Source organism: Protopterus annectens, chromosome 8.part1 (genome assembly GCF_019279795.1).
Source record: "Protopterus annectens isolate FY-2018-M chromosome 8.part1, PAN1.0, whole genome shotgun sequence".
NCBI classification, from domain to species: domain Eukaryota; kingdom Metazoa; phylum Chordata; order Ceratodontiformes; family Protopteridae; genus Protopterus; species Protopterus annectens.
Window position 1 is genome coordinate 111,685,928 of NC_056742.1, and position 15,003 is coordinate 111,700,930.

Genomic DNA, 15,003 nt, shown 5'->3' on the forward strand with positions numbered 1-15,003 from the left:
GTGAGCCTTCAGCCTGTTCAGTTATTAGAATTCATAGGTTGTCTCTTGGATATAGTCAGTCAAATCACCAGGCTTCCAAGTTCCAGAGTGTTCAGCTTTTGTACTTAGGTCTCTTCAAAGTCTCCAGCACAGTTATGAAACTTCTAGGTCATATGGCAACATCCAGAGGGTTGGTTCCATTAGTCAGATATCATATGAGGGCTCTGTAATGGACTCTGGCTGTACAGTGGTATTTCCTAACCCATCCAATGGATTTTCCAGTACATCTGTTGGAGGTATGTTGCAACCAAATTCGATGGTCTTCTTTTAGTAACCAATGGGAAACCGTTTGTTCTTCCACCAACCTTGGCCACAGTCACTTCAGAGGGCTCCCTCCTGGAGGGGGGACATTTCAAAGGGAAGATAATTCAAGGGTCCTGGTTGTCTGCGGAGGCCCACATTCACATCAGTGTTCTGGAGATGAGAGTGGTCCTTCTTGCTTTGCAGGCTTTTCAGAATGCCCTTCCCAGAGATTTGATTGCAGTACAGAAGGACTATATGTCTGTTATCTTAGCATGTGGGGGGGGGGGGGTTGTCTACAGGCCATGAGGGTTTGGCAGTGGGTGAATTCTTCTCCATGATTTCTGGTGTCAACACACATCCCGGGGAAATACAACATTCTGGCCGACAGCCTCAACAGGAACATTCTTTTGCCTCACAAGTGTTTCCTAAATGGAAGGGTTGCAGCTTGGATTTTTTTGGTGCTGGGGCACTTCGTGTTGTGACCTGTTTTCCTCCCAATCCAAAAGAATTGCAGTAGCTATTACACCTTAGTTCACCATTCAGGACAGTCACTAAGGGATGCTGTGGTATTTTCTTGGCCCTTGGGGCTTCTTGGATGGTAAAGTTTCTTCAGAAGGCAGCCTGCTGCAGAATTACATTGATCCTCATAGCCCCCTTTTGTCCTCATCAGTCGTAGTTTCCCTTCCTTTGGCCTCTTTTGAAGTTCTTCCCTTGGGTACTGGATCTCATTACAGATCTCATTTCTCATCCACCTGGTCTGAATTCTCCCAGCCCTCAGTCTTTCAAGTTAAATGCATGGTTTCTGCAGTTTCCTTGATGGCCAGAAATCCCAAACTTTCACAGGCTGTTGTTCACATATTGTCTTCACCTCATAAAAAGTCTTACTAGAAAAGTGTAAATGGAGAAGGTTTGTCCTATGGGCAGAATCTCGGAGACTCAACCCTTTTTCTGCTCCTTTGGAATCCGTTTTGGATTTTCTCACTGAGTTGTTTCAGTCAGATTCCAGTTTTTCTACAACTAAAAGTGCAATTAGTCGCAAACTTAACGATCATGTTGACAGGGATAATGTACTTCTGGCTTCTCTCAAGATTTCCAAGGTATTCCTCAAGGGTAACATTTTGCTCTCTCCCCCAGTTCAGGATCCATTTCCTCCCTGAAATTTACCTTTTGTTTTGCAGGTCCTTGCATGCCCTCCATTTGAACCGTTAGCTACTTCTGACTTCAAGTTCTTGTCTTGGAAAACTTTGTTTTTGGTGGTGATTGCATCTGCTAGCAGGGTTTTGGAGTTGCAAGCTTTTGATTCTTCACTTCCTTATTTAGTGTTCCATACAAGCCTTTTTTTCTGACAAAGGTGGCTTCCCAGAATAACAGTTCTAGTCATCTTCCTCTGTTTTTTTCCCCGATTTCTCCAATAAAGGTGAATACGTTTTGCATTGTTTAGATGTATATAGACAATTAAGATTTTATTTGGACCATGCCAAAGCTTTCAGAAATTCCAGTCACTTATTTGTCTCCTTTACAAAATCCAGGCTGGGCTCACCTTTGTCTAAAGTGACTTTGTCCAAGTGGCTGTCAGATTGTATTTTGTTTGCATATTCTTCAAAAGGCAAGAATCTTCCACACAAGCTTAAGCATCATTTGCCAAGGGTATCACTACTTCTATAGCTTTCTTTTCTAGAGTATCAATGGATGATATTTGTGCAGCTGCTACTTGGATGGGTCACCACACTTTTGTGTTGCATTATAAGATGGCTATTCAGTCTAGATCCACTGCCTCCTTTGGCTTCACTGTGTTGCTAAATATTCTTCTAGTTCCTCCTGAGGAATTTTTCATGGCTGGTGAATCTATCCCATAGGTTGAAGCCAGACAGAGTAGACAACATCTAAGATGAAAGTTGAATACTCACAATAACAATAGATTTATGTTGTCTGCCTCCATCTGGTTCAAACCCCCCCCCCCCTTGATTGTTATGGTGAACTTCCCCTTTTTGTGGTGACCAGACAGTGGAGGTTGTTCCTTATTTTTAGAGTCCTGCATCATCCTTGGTAGGTAAACTTTTTTGAAAGTGGTCAGCATGAAGCAAACTCGATCTAAGGATTAGGGTGGGGAGTTGAGTAAGGGAGGTGTGAAATTCTTCCCATCCGTGATATCAACTCTTTGAATTTATTTATTTGTTTATTTTTGGTATCCAGGCGCTGTGTCTGCTAACTGGATTTCCCCAGTGTATAACTTTTATTTATTTATTTATTTTTTTAACAATTCCTCTGTTTTCACACTGAGAGAGCCCTAGTTAATGTACTGCTCAGTCATCCACCACCTTCAGCTCCAAGATGTTTGATATTTTGGTAATCTGGTGTTGCACATATCTTTGCCTTGGTCTGCTAGCTAAGACACCTGCCTCAAAATGTTAGGTTTTAAAACTGCTAAAATAATATGGAACATATTTAGATTTTTTTTCTTTATTTTTGTTAGTTTGTTTGGCCCATTGAATTAAGTAATCTAAGTCAGAATATTTTTTTTCTGTTTGTATTGATTTCTTGAAAAACAATCTTGTAAGGGATTAATAGTTTATTTTTTTACAGTTTTTGCATATTCTTTTAGATATGAAGTGTATTGCATTAGCTGTATTTTTTGTTGGTAGAAGATGGGGGAAAATATTTTTGTTACCTTGAAATGTATGTGCAGTGCAGATTTTTTTTGTTTTGTGATTTTTTTTTTTCCGAATTGATGCTGACTATGGCTATACAGAATTGAGAATTTTACTTGTTAAAGTTAGCCTACAAATTACAGCTAAGAATTAATGATTAATCTGAAATTACTTTGGAATTATATTAAAATTCTGTATGAGTGTATCTTGATGGTACTTGTGTATTTTTATCCCTATTTTCCACTGATAGGAGGAATTCCAAGTGAAGCCAGACAGTGTGACTACACAGGCCAGTATTACTGCAGTAACTGCCACTGGAATGATACTGCTGTTATCCCTGCTCGTGTTATCCATAATTGGGATATTGAGCCCAGAAAGGTAAGTCAGAAATTTGTGAGTTGCGATGTTAAACACTGCAGTTATTTTAGCAACGCATAGCTCATTTCTTTGTCTTTACTTCATTGAAACAAGGTAACATTAACACTGGGAAGGAGAGGTTGACAAAACGTGTCTGATGTTCTTTGTGTTTCACTGTTGCAGTCATTACATTTGGGTTATCTGCTTGCAAGTTGCCCTCAGTTGGCCTGATTAACAAAGTCTTGGGTCCTGCGTCGGTTGCTGTGCCTTCTTCCATGACGTCAGGCCATCAAGGGTATAAAACATGCAGCCAACGCCATTACATCAGTCTTTCTTGCTGTGCGGTGCCCGAAGCAGAAGCAGTTCGCAAGTGCCAGTCGGCCGACTCCTGAAATTTTCGTTTTCGAGTTTCAGAACCGAAGTCTTCAACTAAAGCTAAGTACCCCGTTGGGGAAACTTTTTCTTCCTCCTTACCGATGTCAGTAAAAGTTAATAATTGCATTACTTGTGGAAAGCAAATACCTCATAAAGATTTTCATTCGTACTGTATTCCTTGCCTAGGCCCTGACCACGATGTACCTTGCTGTCAGTTTTGTGCTTTATTTAATCAGTGCACTGTCCATCGTCGGTATATTTTTGCCTCTAAATATTTTGGTTCTCGGTTTAATTATCCAGAAATGTCAGTTAGCCATCCGACTACCAGGATTCTGAAAAAACGCAAAGATAAAGACAGAGACAGGCCGCCGAGGTTCAAAACTGCAGACGATGCTTCTCCTAAGTCAGTTGCCAGTTCGCCGGTACTCAGTGAGGCGCTTTTGCAGCCCCTGATACCCGCTACTTCTGATTCGCAGGCTTCTTCTGAGACCCATTTGGAGTCCGGTATGCAGCGAGATGCTTCAACTATGGAACCCGTGAATGTCTCTACCTTGGATGGGTCTGGAGCCGCTGTGCAGGCACCGGCTTCTGAGGGTGTATTCAGGCCTACGGACTTGCATATTAAATCGACGCCTCCTTCATTACTTAGGCCTAAATCTCGATCCATGTCTAAAAAAACGACTCCCAGGCCACATGCTTAGGCCTCTATGCCTAAAAAACAAATGATAAGAATAGCTGAAGATCTAATAACTCTAATCAGGGGTAGCCCCCCCCCCCCCCCCTCTTCTAAGAGGCCTAGGACTGAGGTTGATTATGAATTTTCTGATTAGGATTCTGTTTTTTCTGACTCTTTGATGATCTTTATTTGCCCTTACCTACTTATGAGGATTCTGATGCAGAGGACTCTATTCCCTCTGCTTAACCTCCTAAGGATTTTTCTTTTGGAGAAACCTTACATACAATAAAGAGAGCATTTCCACTGGGAAAGCCAGGATTTTTCTGATTCAGAAAAGAGATTTCCTTCTCCTACCTCAGCATAGGCCTTTAGCTATTTCTCCGGTACTAGACATAGTTGATGATGCTTTCTCGGAATCTAGTTTGGCCCCTGATTCCTTGCCTTCTGCTCCCAGAAAACCTGACAGATCGTACAGGGTCCCTGAGTCCCACAAGTTCCTTTTCAAAAATCCTATTTCAGATCCAGAGACTATTTCACAGGGGCCCAAGGGCATTAAGGCTTCTACTTTTAAAAATCCTACCCCTTCTGATAGAGACTCCAGGGTGCTGGATAGATGGAGTAAGAAGGTTTACACTTCTGCAACCTTGGCCATTAGGGCTTTAAACTGCCAGTTTCATGTGTTAAAATATCAGCAGTATGTTAATGGACTGCTTAAACAGAAAATTATGTTGATTCCTGACTGTGTGGAAAATAAAGAATTACAGGATTTAATGCATTCTGCCGAACAAGTTGGAAAACATACTTTGCAATGTGGTTTTGATTCATTAGAGGCACCTTGCAGGGCTGCTGTTACTGGGTCTGTGCTCAGAAGGCATGCTTGGCTTAAGGAGCAATCTTTGCCTGATCATGTTGAGGCTAAATTGTTGGATGCTCCTTTAAATCAGGATCGCCTGTTTGGCAACAAGGCTGAGGAAGTTCTTAAAAAGATGGAAGATAAAACTAAATCTATGCAAACTGTTAAAAGATTTTTTACAAGTTCAGCCTCCTAGATTTAGTGGGCACCGTCCCTCTAAGAATTAGTCCTTTCCAGCCCCTTCCAGGTCTTCTCAAGCCAAACCCAGACACAAGCAAAAACCCCAGGTTTTAGTCCCAGGGGACTCACAGAACTAAGCAGTGGGGGGGCCTCCACTTCCAAGTCTGGGAATAATAAGACTTCCCCCTATGGTAAACTGTCTCAATGACTTCCTTTTAATATTTCCAAGCACTTATCAATTGACTGCCCTTTTGGGGGGAAAGATTGCTCTTCATGCAAAGAATTGGGAACTCATTACCCAGGACAAATGGGTTTTAAATATAGTGTCTCAGGGATACAGATTTCACTTCCACACATTGCTAACACCAAGTGGGTGGCTGGACCTACCCCCAAATCAGTGGACAGAGGCCCAAAAACAAGTACTTTCTCTCTTAAGCATGGGGGCTATTCAGCTGGTACCAGAAGAGGAAAAGGAACGAGGTTTCTACTTGAGACTTTTCCTGGTACCCAGAAAAGATAATTCATGGCGTCCTCTCCTGGACCTGTCTACTCTAAACACCTTTTTGGGGATTCCAAAAGTCAAGATGCTGACTCTTCACCAATTACTTCCTATGCTAGGCAAAGATGCCTGGTTGGCAACACTAGATTTAAAAGAAGCATACCTGCACATCCCAATCAGGGAATCTTGCAGAAGATACCTACGTTTCCAAACAGGCTACATGCACTATCAGCTCTCTGCACTACCCTTTGGCTTATCTACTGTGCCCAGGGTATTCACAAAGTGCCTAGCTCCAGTTATTGCATTTTGCAGGCAAAGAAATATTCAAATATACCCATACCTGGACGATTGTCTAATTCAGGCAGAAAGCCAGGACATTCTTTTGAATCATCTGGCCTTTGTAAAAAGGGTGCTAACTTGTCTGGGGTACACCATAAATGAAAAGAAATCACACCTGGTACCCTGTCAACAAATTATATTCCTGGGGGCAAGCTTGAATACAACTTCCCAGATGGCTTACCTCATGCCAGAAAACCAAATTCATTTGACAACCTACTTCAAACAAGTGGCCACAAAAACCCTGCTATCTGCAAGACAAATACTGCAGGCCTTGGGGTTAATGGCCTCCTGCATTCTTCTAATTCCATATGCAAGACTGCATATGAGGAAACTACAGTGGTATCTAAAAAGCCTATGGTGTCAACTTTCTCAAGTCCTAGAAACAATGATTCCTGTCATACCTTGCCTATGCCTAGAGTTCCTTTGGTGGGCAGAGGCCTACCACCAAAACAAGGGACTACCTTTCACACCACCCCCTGCTGTCCAAACCCTAACAGATGCATCAGACTATGCATGGGGGGCTCACCTGGCAAGGAAGTGCATTCAGGGCAAATGGAACTCAAGTCAAATGCACCTGCATATTAATCAAAAAAAAAATGTTAGCTGTACAGAATGCTCTGACAACCTTCAAGAACCACATTCTTCCAGAACAACTAATGGTAAAGATGGACAACATAACTGTTATGTGATGCATAAACAAGCAGGTGGGGGTACACATTCTTACCCCCTCTGCAGACTAGCCATGGCATTGTAGAACACAGCCTTGAGCTACCAATTGCACCTACAAGCTTAATTCCTGCCAAGAAAATTAAATACACTGGCAGACAGACTAAGCAGAAACCTCATGGACCCACACAAATGGAAACTGGAACCAAGGATTTTCAACATGTTGACAAGCAAATGGGGGAGCCCAGATATAGACCTGTTTGCCTCTCCCCAGAACTATCAATTGGACAAATTTTGCACAAGGACTCCCCACAAACAAGCCTGGAAAGTGGATACTCTGTCCTTCAGCTGGAAAAACCTATCAGTCTATGCCTTCCCCCCTCTGCCTCTGCTCTGCAAAGTACTACTAAAAATCAAACAGGACAAACCAAGGAAGATTTTGATTGCTCCAGACTAGCCGCGCCAACACTGTACCCCCTCCTGCACAGTGTGTCACTGTTATCTCCATGGCACCTGCCTCAGACTCCTTCCCTGCTGTCTCAGCAGGAGAACCAGATTCTGCACCCTCAGCTTCCAACACTGAACCTTATTTAATCTCTCCTTTACCATTCCTCAGCAAACCTGTGATGGATATCGCCTACTCAGAGGCGATCTCTGCCTAACATACAAAGCTATGTCAAACCCAGAGCTGTTGGACATGCTCCATGTAAGGAAATCCCAATCCTTCCAAGCTACCCGCTCTAGGAACCTACACCTTGTCACCACAATAAACAGAACATGCTGGAGGGATAGATTCCTGTCTCAGAGACTTCCCATACTCTGGAACAAACTACCTATCTATATCAAACTACCTATCTATATCAAACAAAGCTCCTCATTAGCACTCTTCAAGAAAAATCTTGATGATTGGATGGGAGATAGGAAATTTACCCCAGGGATCACTTCTGTGGCTCTGCTTGACAGGGGCACAGGAAAATAATTTTCTTGGGTGGCAAAAGTCACGGTACTGTTCGACTAGGCTTATAGGCCCTAGGGCCAATATCCTAGTACCTACCTATGAACCTATATGATTTTAGAGGCAAGGAGGCCTAGTACTAGAAAATCTTATGCTGAAAAATGGAAAAGATTCTGTGCCTGGAACCAGTTGCAAGGGATGAGCATAGCAGCGCCCAATTTACCTCAGATTTTACAATACTTAACTGAGATGCTTCACAAGAGCCTGTCTTTTTCCTCCATTAAAATCCACGCCTCAGTCATTTCAGCTCATTATAACACAGAACCTCCCCTCTTGTCTCATCCACTGCTCAAGCAGTTCCTCAGAGGGGCCAACAATTTGAGACCACCCAGGAGAGCTCCAACCCCAGCCTGGGACCTTAACTTTGTCTTGGAGAAACTCACTCTACCTCCTTTCGAGCCAGTTGCTACTGCAGACTTAAAATTTATTTCTTGGAAAACAGCTTTCCTTTTAGCAATCACTTCAGCTAGAAGGGTATCTGAATTACAGGCCCTTATGGCAGTGGAGCCTTTCAATATCTTTCATGCGGACAAGGTGTCCCTCAGAACCAATCCATCCTTCATGCCCAAGGTGGTATCCAGTGTGGCTCTTAATCTGTCCACTCATTTGCCAGCCTTCTTTTCCCAATCCACAAAATAAAGGAGAATGGATACTGCATTCCTTAGATGTGCACAGACAACTTAGATTCTACTTGGACAGGAATAAACCTTAAAGGAAATCTGAACAACTGCTGGTGGCATTTGCTGCAGGGGCAGAGGGGAAGGCTATTTCAAAGCAAACCATTTCTAAATGAATAAGCCATTGCATTCATTTCTGCTATAAGCACCATGGAAAACCCCCAGGGGATCCAGACCTCACTCCACCAGGGCTGCATCTACCTCTACAGCCTTTCTTAGAGGCGTCCCTACCAGGGACATCCTAGAAGCTGCTACCTGGAGTTCTGTACATACTTTCACCAAGCATTATCATTTGCCAATTTTCTCTAACTCCAGAGCTGACTTTGCCACTGTAGTCTTGCAGGGCCTTATAGCTGGCCTTAACGCTATCTAAATTCCTCCTTCCAACCATAACTTTGGGAATCTACCCAAATGTAATGACTGCAACAGTGAAACACGAAGAACATAGTACAGCTGTACATAAATGTCGATGTTCAGTGTATTCACTGTTACAGTCTTGGTTACCCTCCCTCCAGCCCCCTAACCTCTTTTGGCTATACCTCTATTTTCCTGTACTATTCTTAAAAACCTTTTTGGTCTATTTGCTTTTTTGTTGGAGGTATATCTTTGTGCTTTTATGTTTAATTGCTTCCCATTAGGGTGCATCTAACATCTGGGGCAAGAAAAACTGATGTAATGGCATCTGCTGCATGTTTTATACCCCTGATGACCTGACGTCATGGAAGAAGGGACAGCAACTGACGCAGGACCCAAGACTTTGTTAATCAGGCCGACTGAGGGCAAGCTGCAAGCAGATAACCCAAATGTAATGACTGCAACAGTGAATACACTCGAACATCTACATTTATGGTAAGTGTACACAACTGTACTTTCTGTGGTATGACATGTTTTGAGGGAATATGCCTGTTATCACTACAAGAGACACTTGGGTAGATGTGTTTAACTATGGTTCCATCTCAGTATAACATAAAGGTGGATGTAGTGTTGTGAAAGTGTTAAATTGTCAGCTATACATACAGATGAGCAAAGTTCCTTGACACAGGAAGTATTCTGTGAGCAACAAGATGTGACTCAGTCTAAGATAAAAACACAAAGAATACAGTGGGTATGGAAATAAAGTAGAGTCATGTACAGAAATGGACAAGAGTATAGGAGAGGGTATGAGTAGATGAGGGGATTCTTTTTGACAAATATTTGAGTGAAAAGATGAAAGAAAATGAATTTTATTTGGAAGTAGCAGAGATAATGGAAAGAGAAAATAAGTCAGCTAGCCGAGCTTTATTAGTAACTAAAGTGTAGAACTTTGAACATATGAAAGTAGGATGGAGGAGAAGATATTTGTATTGAGATTAAAACCGACAGACAGAATGATAGAAGAAGGTGATATGTTTGAAAGACAAATTGTAAAGGACTTGAGCAAAAGTAGGTAATCAAGAATGAAATTATGCAGCATTAAAAAAAAGAAATTATGCATTAAACAGAAATAGTGAATGTAGACATATTGTGGTGGTTGGCATAGTTATGCATTTTTATCTAAGCTGCATTAACTCAAAACAACATTAATAAAGAAAATGCACCATAAGAAGAATATTTAAGACTGAGAAGTACAGATTGTAGAAACTGACATTTATGGGAAGAATTATACAGTAAGTGCAGAAATCTGTTGTCTGCATGACAGTGTAACATGAGTCCATTGTTGTAAGCAAGTCCTATATTTCCCAGCTTATAAACAAAGGGGTTATGTTGAGATATAGGGTCTTCATTGTCCCACTTTACTCAGCCCTCATTAGGCCAGTCAGTGAATGTGATGCTCCCTTTGACATGTATTTGCCCAGACACATGCAAAAACTGGAACACCCACAGAGATACCTTACTTAAAGGATACAAGACCTAAACAACATGTCTTACATGGACCAACTCAAAGCCCTGTCACTTTACTCTATATCTTAGATTGCTAAGAGGTGACCCGTGTCTGGCATACAAGACATCCTCCAACCCATTACTGATGGATTTACTGCACGTCAGCAAGTCAAATGTAATCATAAATATTTGGTCTAGAGATCTAAACATCTTCCTAAATATCAACAGAATGGTTTGGGGGCAGGTTTATCTCGAGTATTCAAGTGCAACTTAGCTCTATTAATGGGGAACAGAAACTTTACAGCACAACTGCCCCCCTGTATTATTAATGGTCATCTGCATCTCCTAAATGCTTTATCCTGTCCATGGATCCCCTCAAGTGTTCTATAGTATGATCCCAGTTATTCTTATTAGGGGTAATATAGAATTATTGACCATGGGATGGGTAAGGCCAATCTAGTATAACCTAATTGGATAGTTTATTTCAAGCATAAAACAGGAAATTGGCTACTCTTAAAATGGCCTGAAAAGGCAGCTATCCTAGTACTTTCCTATAAACCTAAAAGAAGTGCAGTTTAAAGATTGTGGAGAGTCTTGAGAATGCAGAAATACCACTTCTGGGCAAAGTGCTGATGTAGCTATCTTACGAGAGTTGCTGTCTTGGGATGTAAGCACGAAAGTCTGATATTACAGAAATGCCTACACTGTGTTTGAGTATTGACATTTTATAAAACTAGACCTTTAGCATGCTAGATTGATCACCAAATTAGTGGCTGTCAGTATTGTTTTTTTTTGGCCTTACAGTAAACCTAAATAGTCAAACTAGACCTGGTAGCTCAAAACAGACAAATTCTGAGCTGGTAAGTTCAAAGTAATGCAAACAAAAGAAAACCTGCTCAAAGAAGTCTAAGGAATAAATAATTTTATTGTAGAAATAATAAAGTTTTCACACAGTGCTTTTTCAGGTATATGAAGAAAACCCCAATAAAGGCAGTACTTTTATCCAAAAATCAGTGTCATATGACATAAAACATAATATGATCTAAAAAGTACATGTTATAAGACAACAAACATATAAATATGGGTATAAATGTGCATATACATATATTGAGCATTGGAATCTCCTAACTAAGAGGTCTTAATTTAATCACTGCTTTTAGACTGTAAGCACTATTTAAACATGGTTGACTAGTCTTTAGTTTTGTAGAATTCTCCTTTGTAAATGTAAGGAAGTCTCTACCCCTTACATTTACTTTTAACAGTTTTAAAACATTAAATTAAACTTCACATTTCTTTTCCATTACTGAAACATGTTTGTACATACTGTCTACTTTTCATTTCAGAAACATGTTCACTGAGCCTTTCCTTGTAATAGGAAATTTATTTCCTCACATAGAACTCCGTACAATGAATACATCTGACCAGATGTATAGTATGTTTAGTGTTACAAGTAGCGGTTATTTACAAACATATCTCAGTTAGTATTAGAGTGAATAATCAGTCATTAGATATGCGCTTACACTGAGTGCAATTAGATTATGGTCTTATACCTTTTTTATCTATCAGTTATACCTTTTTTATTTGAGGGTCTTTGTTTTTTTTTATAATATAGCACATGCTTCAAACTAAATTAATTTTAAACAAAATTTGGCCTAGTTGAAATTATAATAACCCCCCTCCCCAAATGTCCATAAAATTGTTCAATGTCTCTTGTATATATCATACAAGTGTTTGCTGTGTTTATTTTATTTTAATAGAAAGTGCAATTGTAACAGAAACTTAGCGTAAATGTAAGGGGATGTGACTTTGCTTGAATTTACAGAGAAGAGAATATTACCAGATTACAAGTAAAAGCAGACTATGTACAAAGTTTTACTGGTGTTTACAGTCTAAAATCGGTGCTTAAAATAAGACATCTTGGGCAGTTCTCTGGTTCTTGTCAATTATATGCGTGTGTTTGTGTGCGCGTATATATATATATATATATATATATATATATATTTTTTTTTTTTTCCTCCATTCATACCTGTATTTGTTTTTTGAGATTGTTTGTTGTTTCGGCTATAAGACCTTGATTTTTGAATACAAATGGTACTCTTTGCACACTTGAGAAAGCAGTGTGTGTGTGTGTGTGTGTGTGTGTGTGTGTGTGTGTGTGTGTGTGTGTGTGTGCACTCGAAAGCTTGTGTTTTTTTATTTTTTTATGATAAAATTTTTCATTCCGTTAATTTGTTTGAGACAATTATCTGAAAATAAATGTACATTCTTTATCATGCTAGTACATGAGATGGGGCTTTATTGATTCAGAAACAGGAGGAAAGACCTTTTGTTTAGTCACTGCTTATGTCAGTATTTTGCTGCGTTGATTTGCCCTTGACTTCTGTCATTTCTAGGTGTGCAGATCTAGCACCCGTTTCCTGGCACTGATGGTGTGGCGACCTGTCCTCAAGCTCAGAGAAGTCAACCCACTGCTTTTTAACTACGTGGAGGAGTTAGTAGAAATTAGGGTAAGTGGTGGTAATTTACTGAATCTCCCTTACATGAAAAATGTTTCTCTTTTCTGTTGTCCTTAGTGATGTGTGCACTTAGGAAAATAGAATTTGATGCTTGGTATAACTAAGTTTTCCATCTTCCATGCAGTACATAAGCTGATAGTCTATGCTATTCAGTTTTCTGAACCTTCTTACTACTCTGTAAAATTACTTAATACCCATTCCAGGCTGATTTTTAATTACCCTGCTACTTTCTTATCTACATGTCTTGTAAAAGTATGTGTTATGTAGCTGCCACCAGCTTTTGAACAGTTTGTTCCTTTCATTACTTTGAATCTGTGACTCTGTTTTTGCACTGTGCCCATCCTTTCATCCTCCTGCAGTTATTTTTCTTTGAAACATACTTTCCTCCTGCACGTCAGTGTTTCCTTCAAAATATTTGAATATTTCTATGATTTTACTGCTGCCTTATTTCTTTAGGAGTTATGTGTAGTTGATGGGTTTATTAGTCTATTTGGAGTCAAAGATTCTGAAGAGTTATGGTTACCTTCCTCTGGACAGAGTCAGCTCATTGTGGTTGAGAAACTGTACATGGTGATATAAATGGGTGTCTCGACACTGGTCTATGCAGAGGGTGATGATGCTCAGTTTTCTACTTGTGATTCATCCCTTATACTTGCCTGCACCACCCCACCTTTAAAATCAACCAACACAATACTCCAATATCTTTTTGTAGCTAAAAGTTTCTGCTTCTTGAATCAGATATTTCATAAGTTGTTTATGACTCAATAACATTTACAAAACATTTGCTTCTCTGATATATCTCTGTCCAGCTTTCTTTGACTGTATTTGTTCCTTGTAGTAATGCATTTCATTCCACCATTTCAGTACTCAGTATACCATTTCATCCCGTTATGTTACAAATATTTCCAACCTTCAACCTTAATAATTTGTAGATGTTTAGACTGTTTACTTTAAATGTAAACTAGATGTTCATTATACTGATCACTGCTGTAGTACCCTTAACTATATGGGTTATGTCCTGCCAAAGATATAACAGACAGCCAAATTCCAAAGGTTCAGGACTTCTACTCTCCCAAGACATGAGTTAGCTCAAGCTGAGCTTACTAAAAAGACAGGTTTGAGTACCAAGCCCTTCAGAGCTTTCCTGCCATCGAAGAAAGCACTCCTCTGAAGGCTGTTGGGAATCAACTATTGTCTTGTGCTCTTCCCTTTGGGGAAAAACCTTCCACATTTAAAAAATTGTTTTATCGTACTTTCATACTTAAAAAAGTTATTTTTAAGCTAGCGGTTTGTGTTTTAATGGACTGTCACAAGATTTAACTGTACTTTTAAAGAGGATCGCACTGTTTTCTTTTTAGTTTAAAGCAGGGGAAAACAATTTTTTTCTGTAGAGACATTGTGTTTGTTGTACTCTATGTGGCTGGGAAAGTGTTTTTTATTGTGTTGTTGTGTGCAAAAAGTGACTTTTATAGACTTTTAATTGTTTTTGGTTTAGGCAGCTTGCTTTTCCAGGGAAAGAGGCAGCATTTTCAGCTTGATGATGGAACAGTCTACCTGTCCCACAGTCAGTCATTTCCTCTAGCAGCAAAAAGAAAAAGTTAGGGAAACAGCCTTTGCCATCACAGCAGGCTAGCAGTTTGTTTCAGATGCAGGTGGTTGAATTGGCTGTGACCAAACTGGTTCTTCAGACCAGTCATTTTTTTATCTATGATCCCTCTGGTTTGGCACCTATAGCAGTTATAGACTGGGGATTAGCCACACCCCTGCAACTGTTGGGGTCCCCTCATTGGCAAGAGAAGAGACAACGCTTGTCATTCCTAGCAGAGGGAACAGGAAAGACTTCCTTTTTAGATTGGAATGTTTGCCCATCCCTGGGGAAGCTGCTGCTGGCATTAATACTACTGCTGGCTCCATTTTTCCTTACAAAAAAAAAAAAAAAACTAAACATGTACCTGCTCCTCCTCAAATTTTCTTAGATAGGAGTAGTTTACTGGGTCTAGCTCAGGGTTTAATTCAAGCTATTGATCCTTCTTTTCCCCAAATATTTTCACTGAGAGTTT

General features: G+C 40.2%; 1 protein-coding gene across 3 annotated transcripts in view; it reads left to right on the forward strand.

Moving 5' to 3' along the window:
- Positions 1-15,003, forward strand: part of DEF8 (differentially expressed in FDCP 8 homolog) — a 1,140,218-nt gene that overhangs the window by 668,525 nt on the left and 456,690 nt on the right. For all 3 annotated transcript variants that reach the window (XM_044081732.1, XM_044081731.1, XM_044081734.1), the window contains 2 exons: positions 3,181-3,308; positions 12,821-12,934. In XM_044081732.1, the coding sequence (XP_043937667.1) occupies positions 3,181-3,308; positions 12,821-12,934 (242 nt within the window). The remainder of the gene's footprint in view (positions 1-3,180; positions 3,309-12,820; positions 12,935-15,003) is intronic.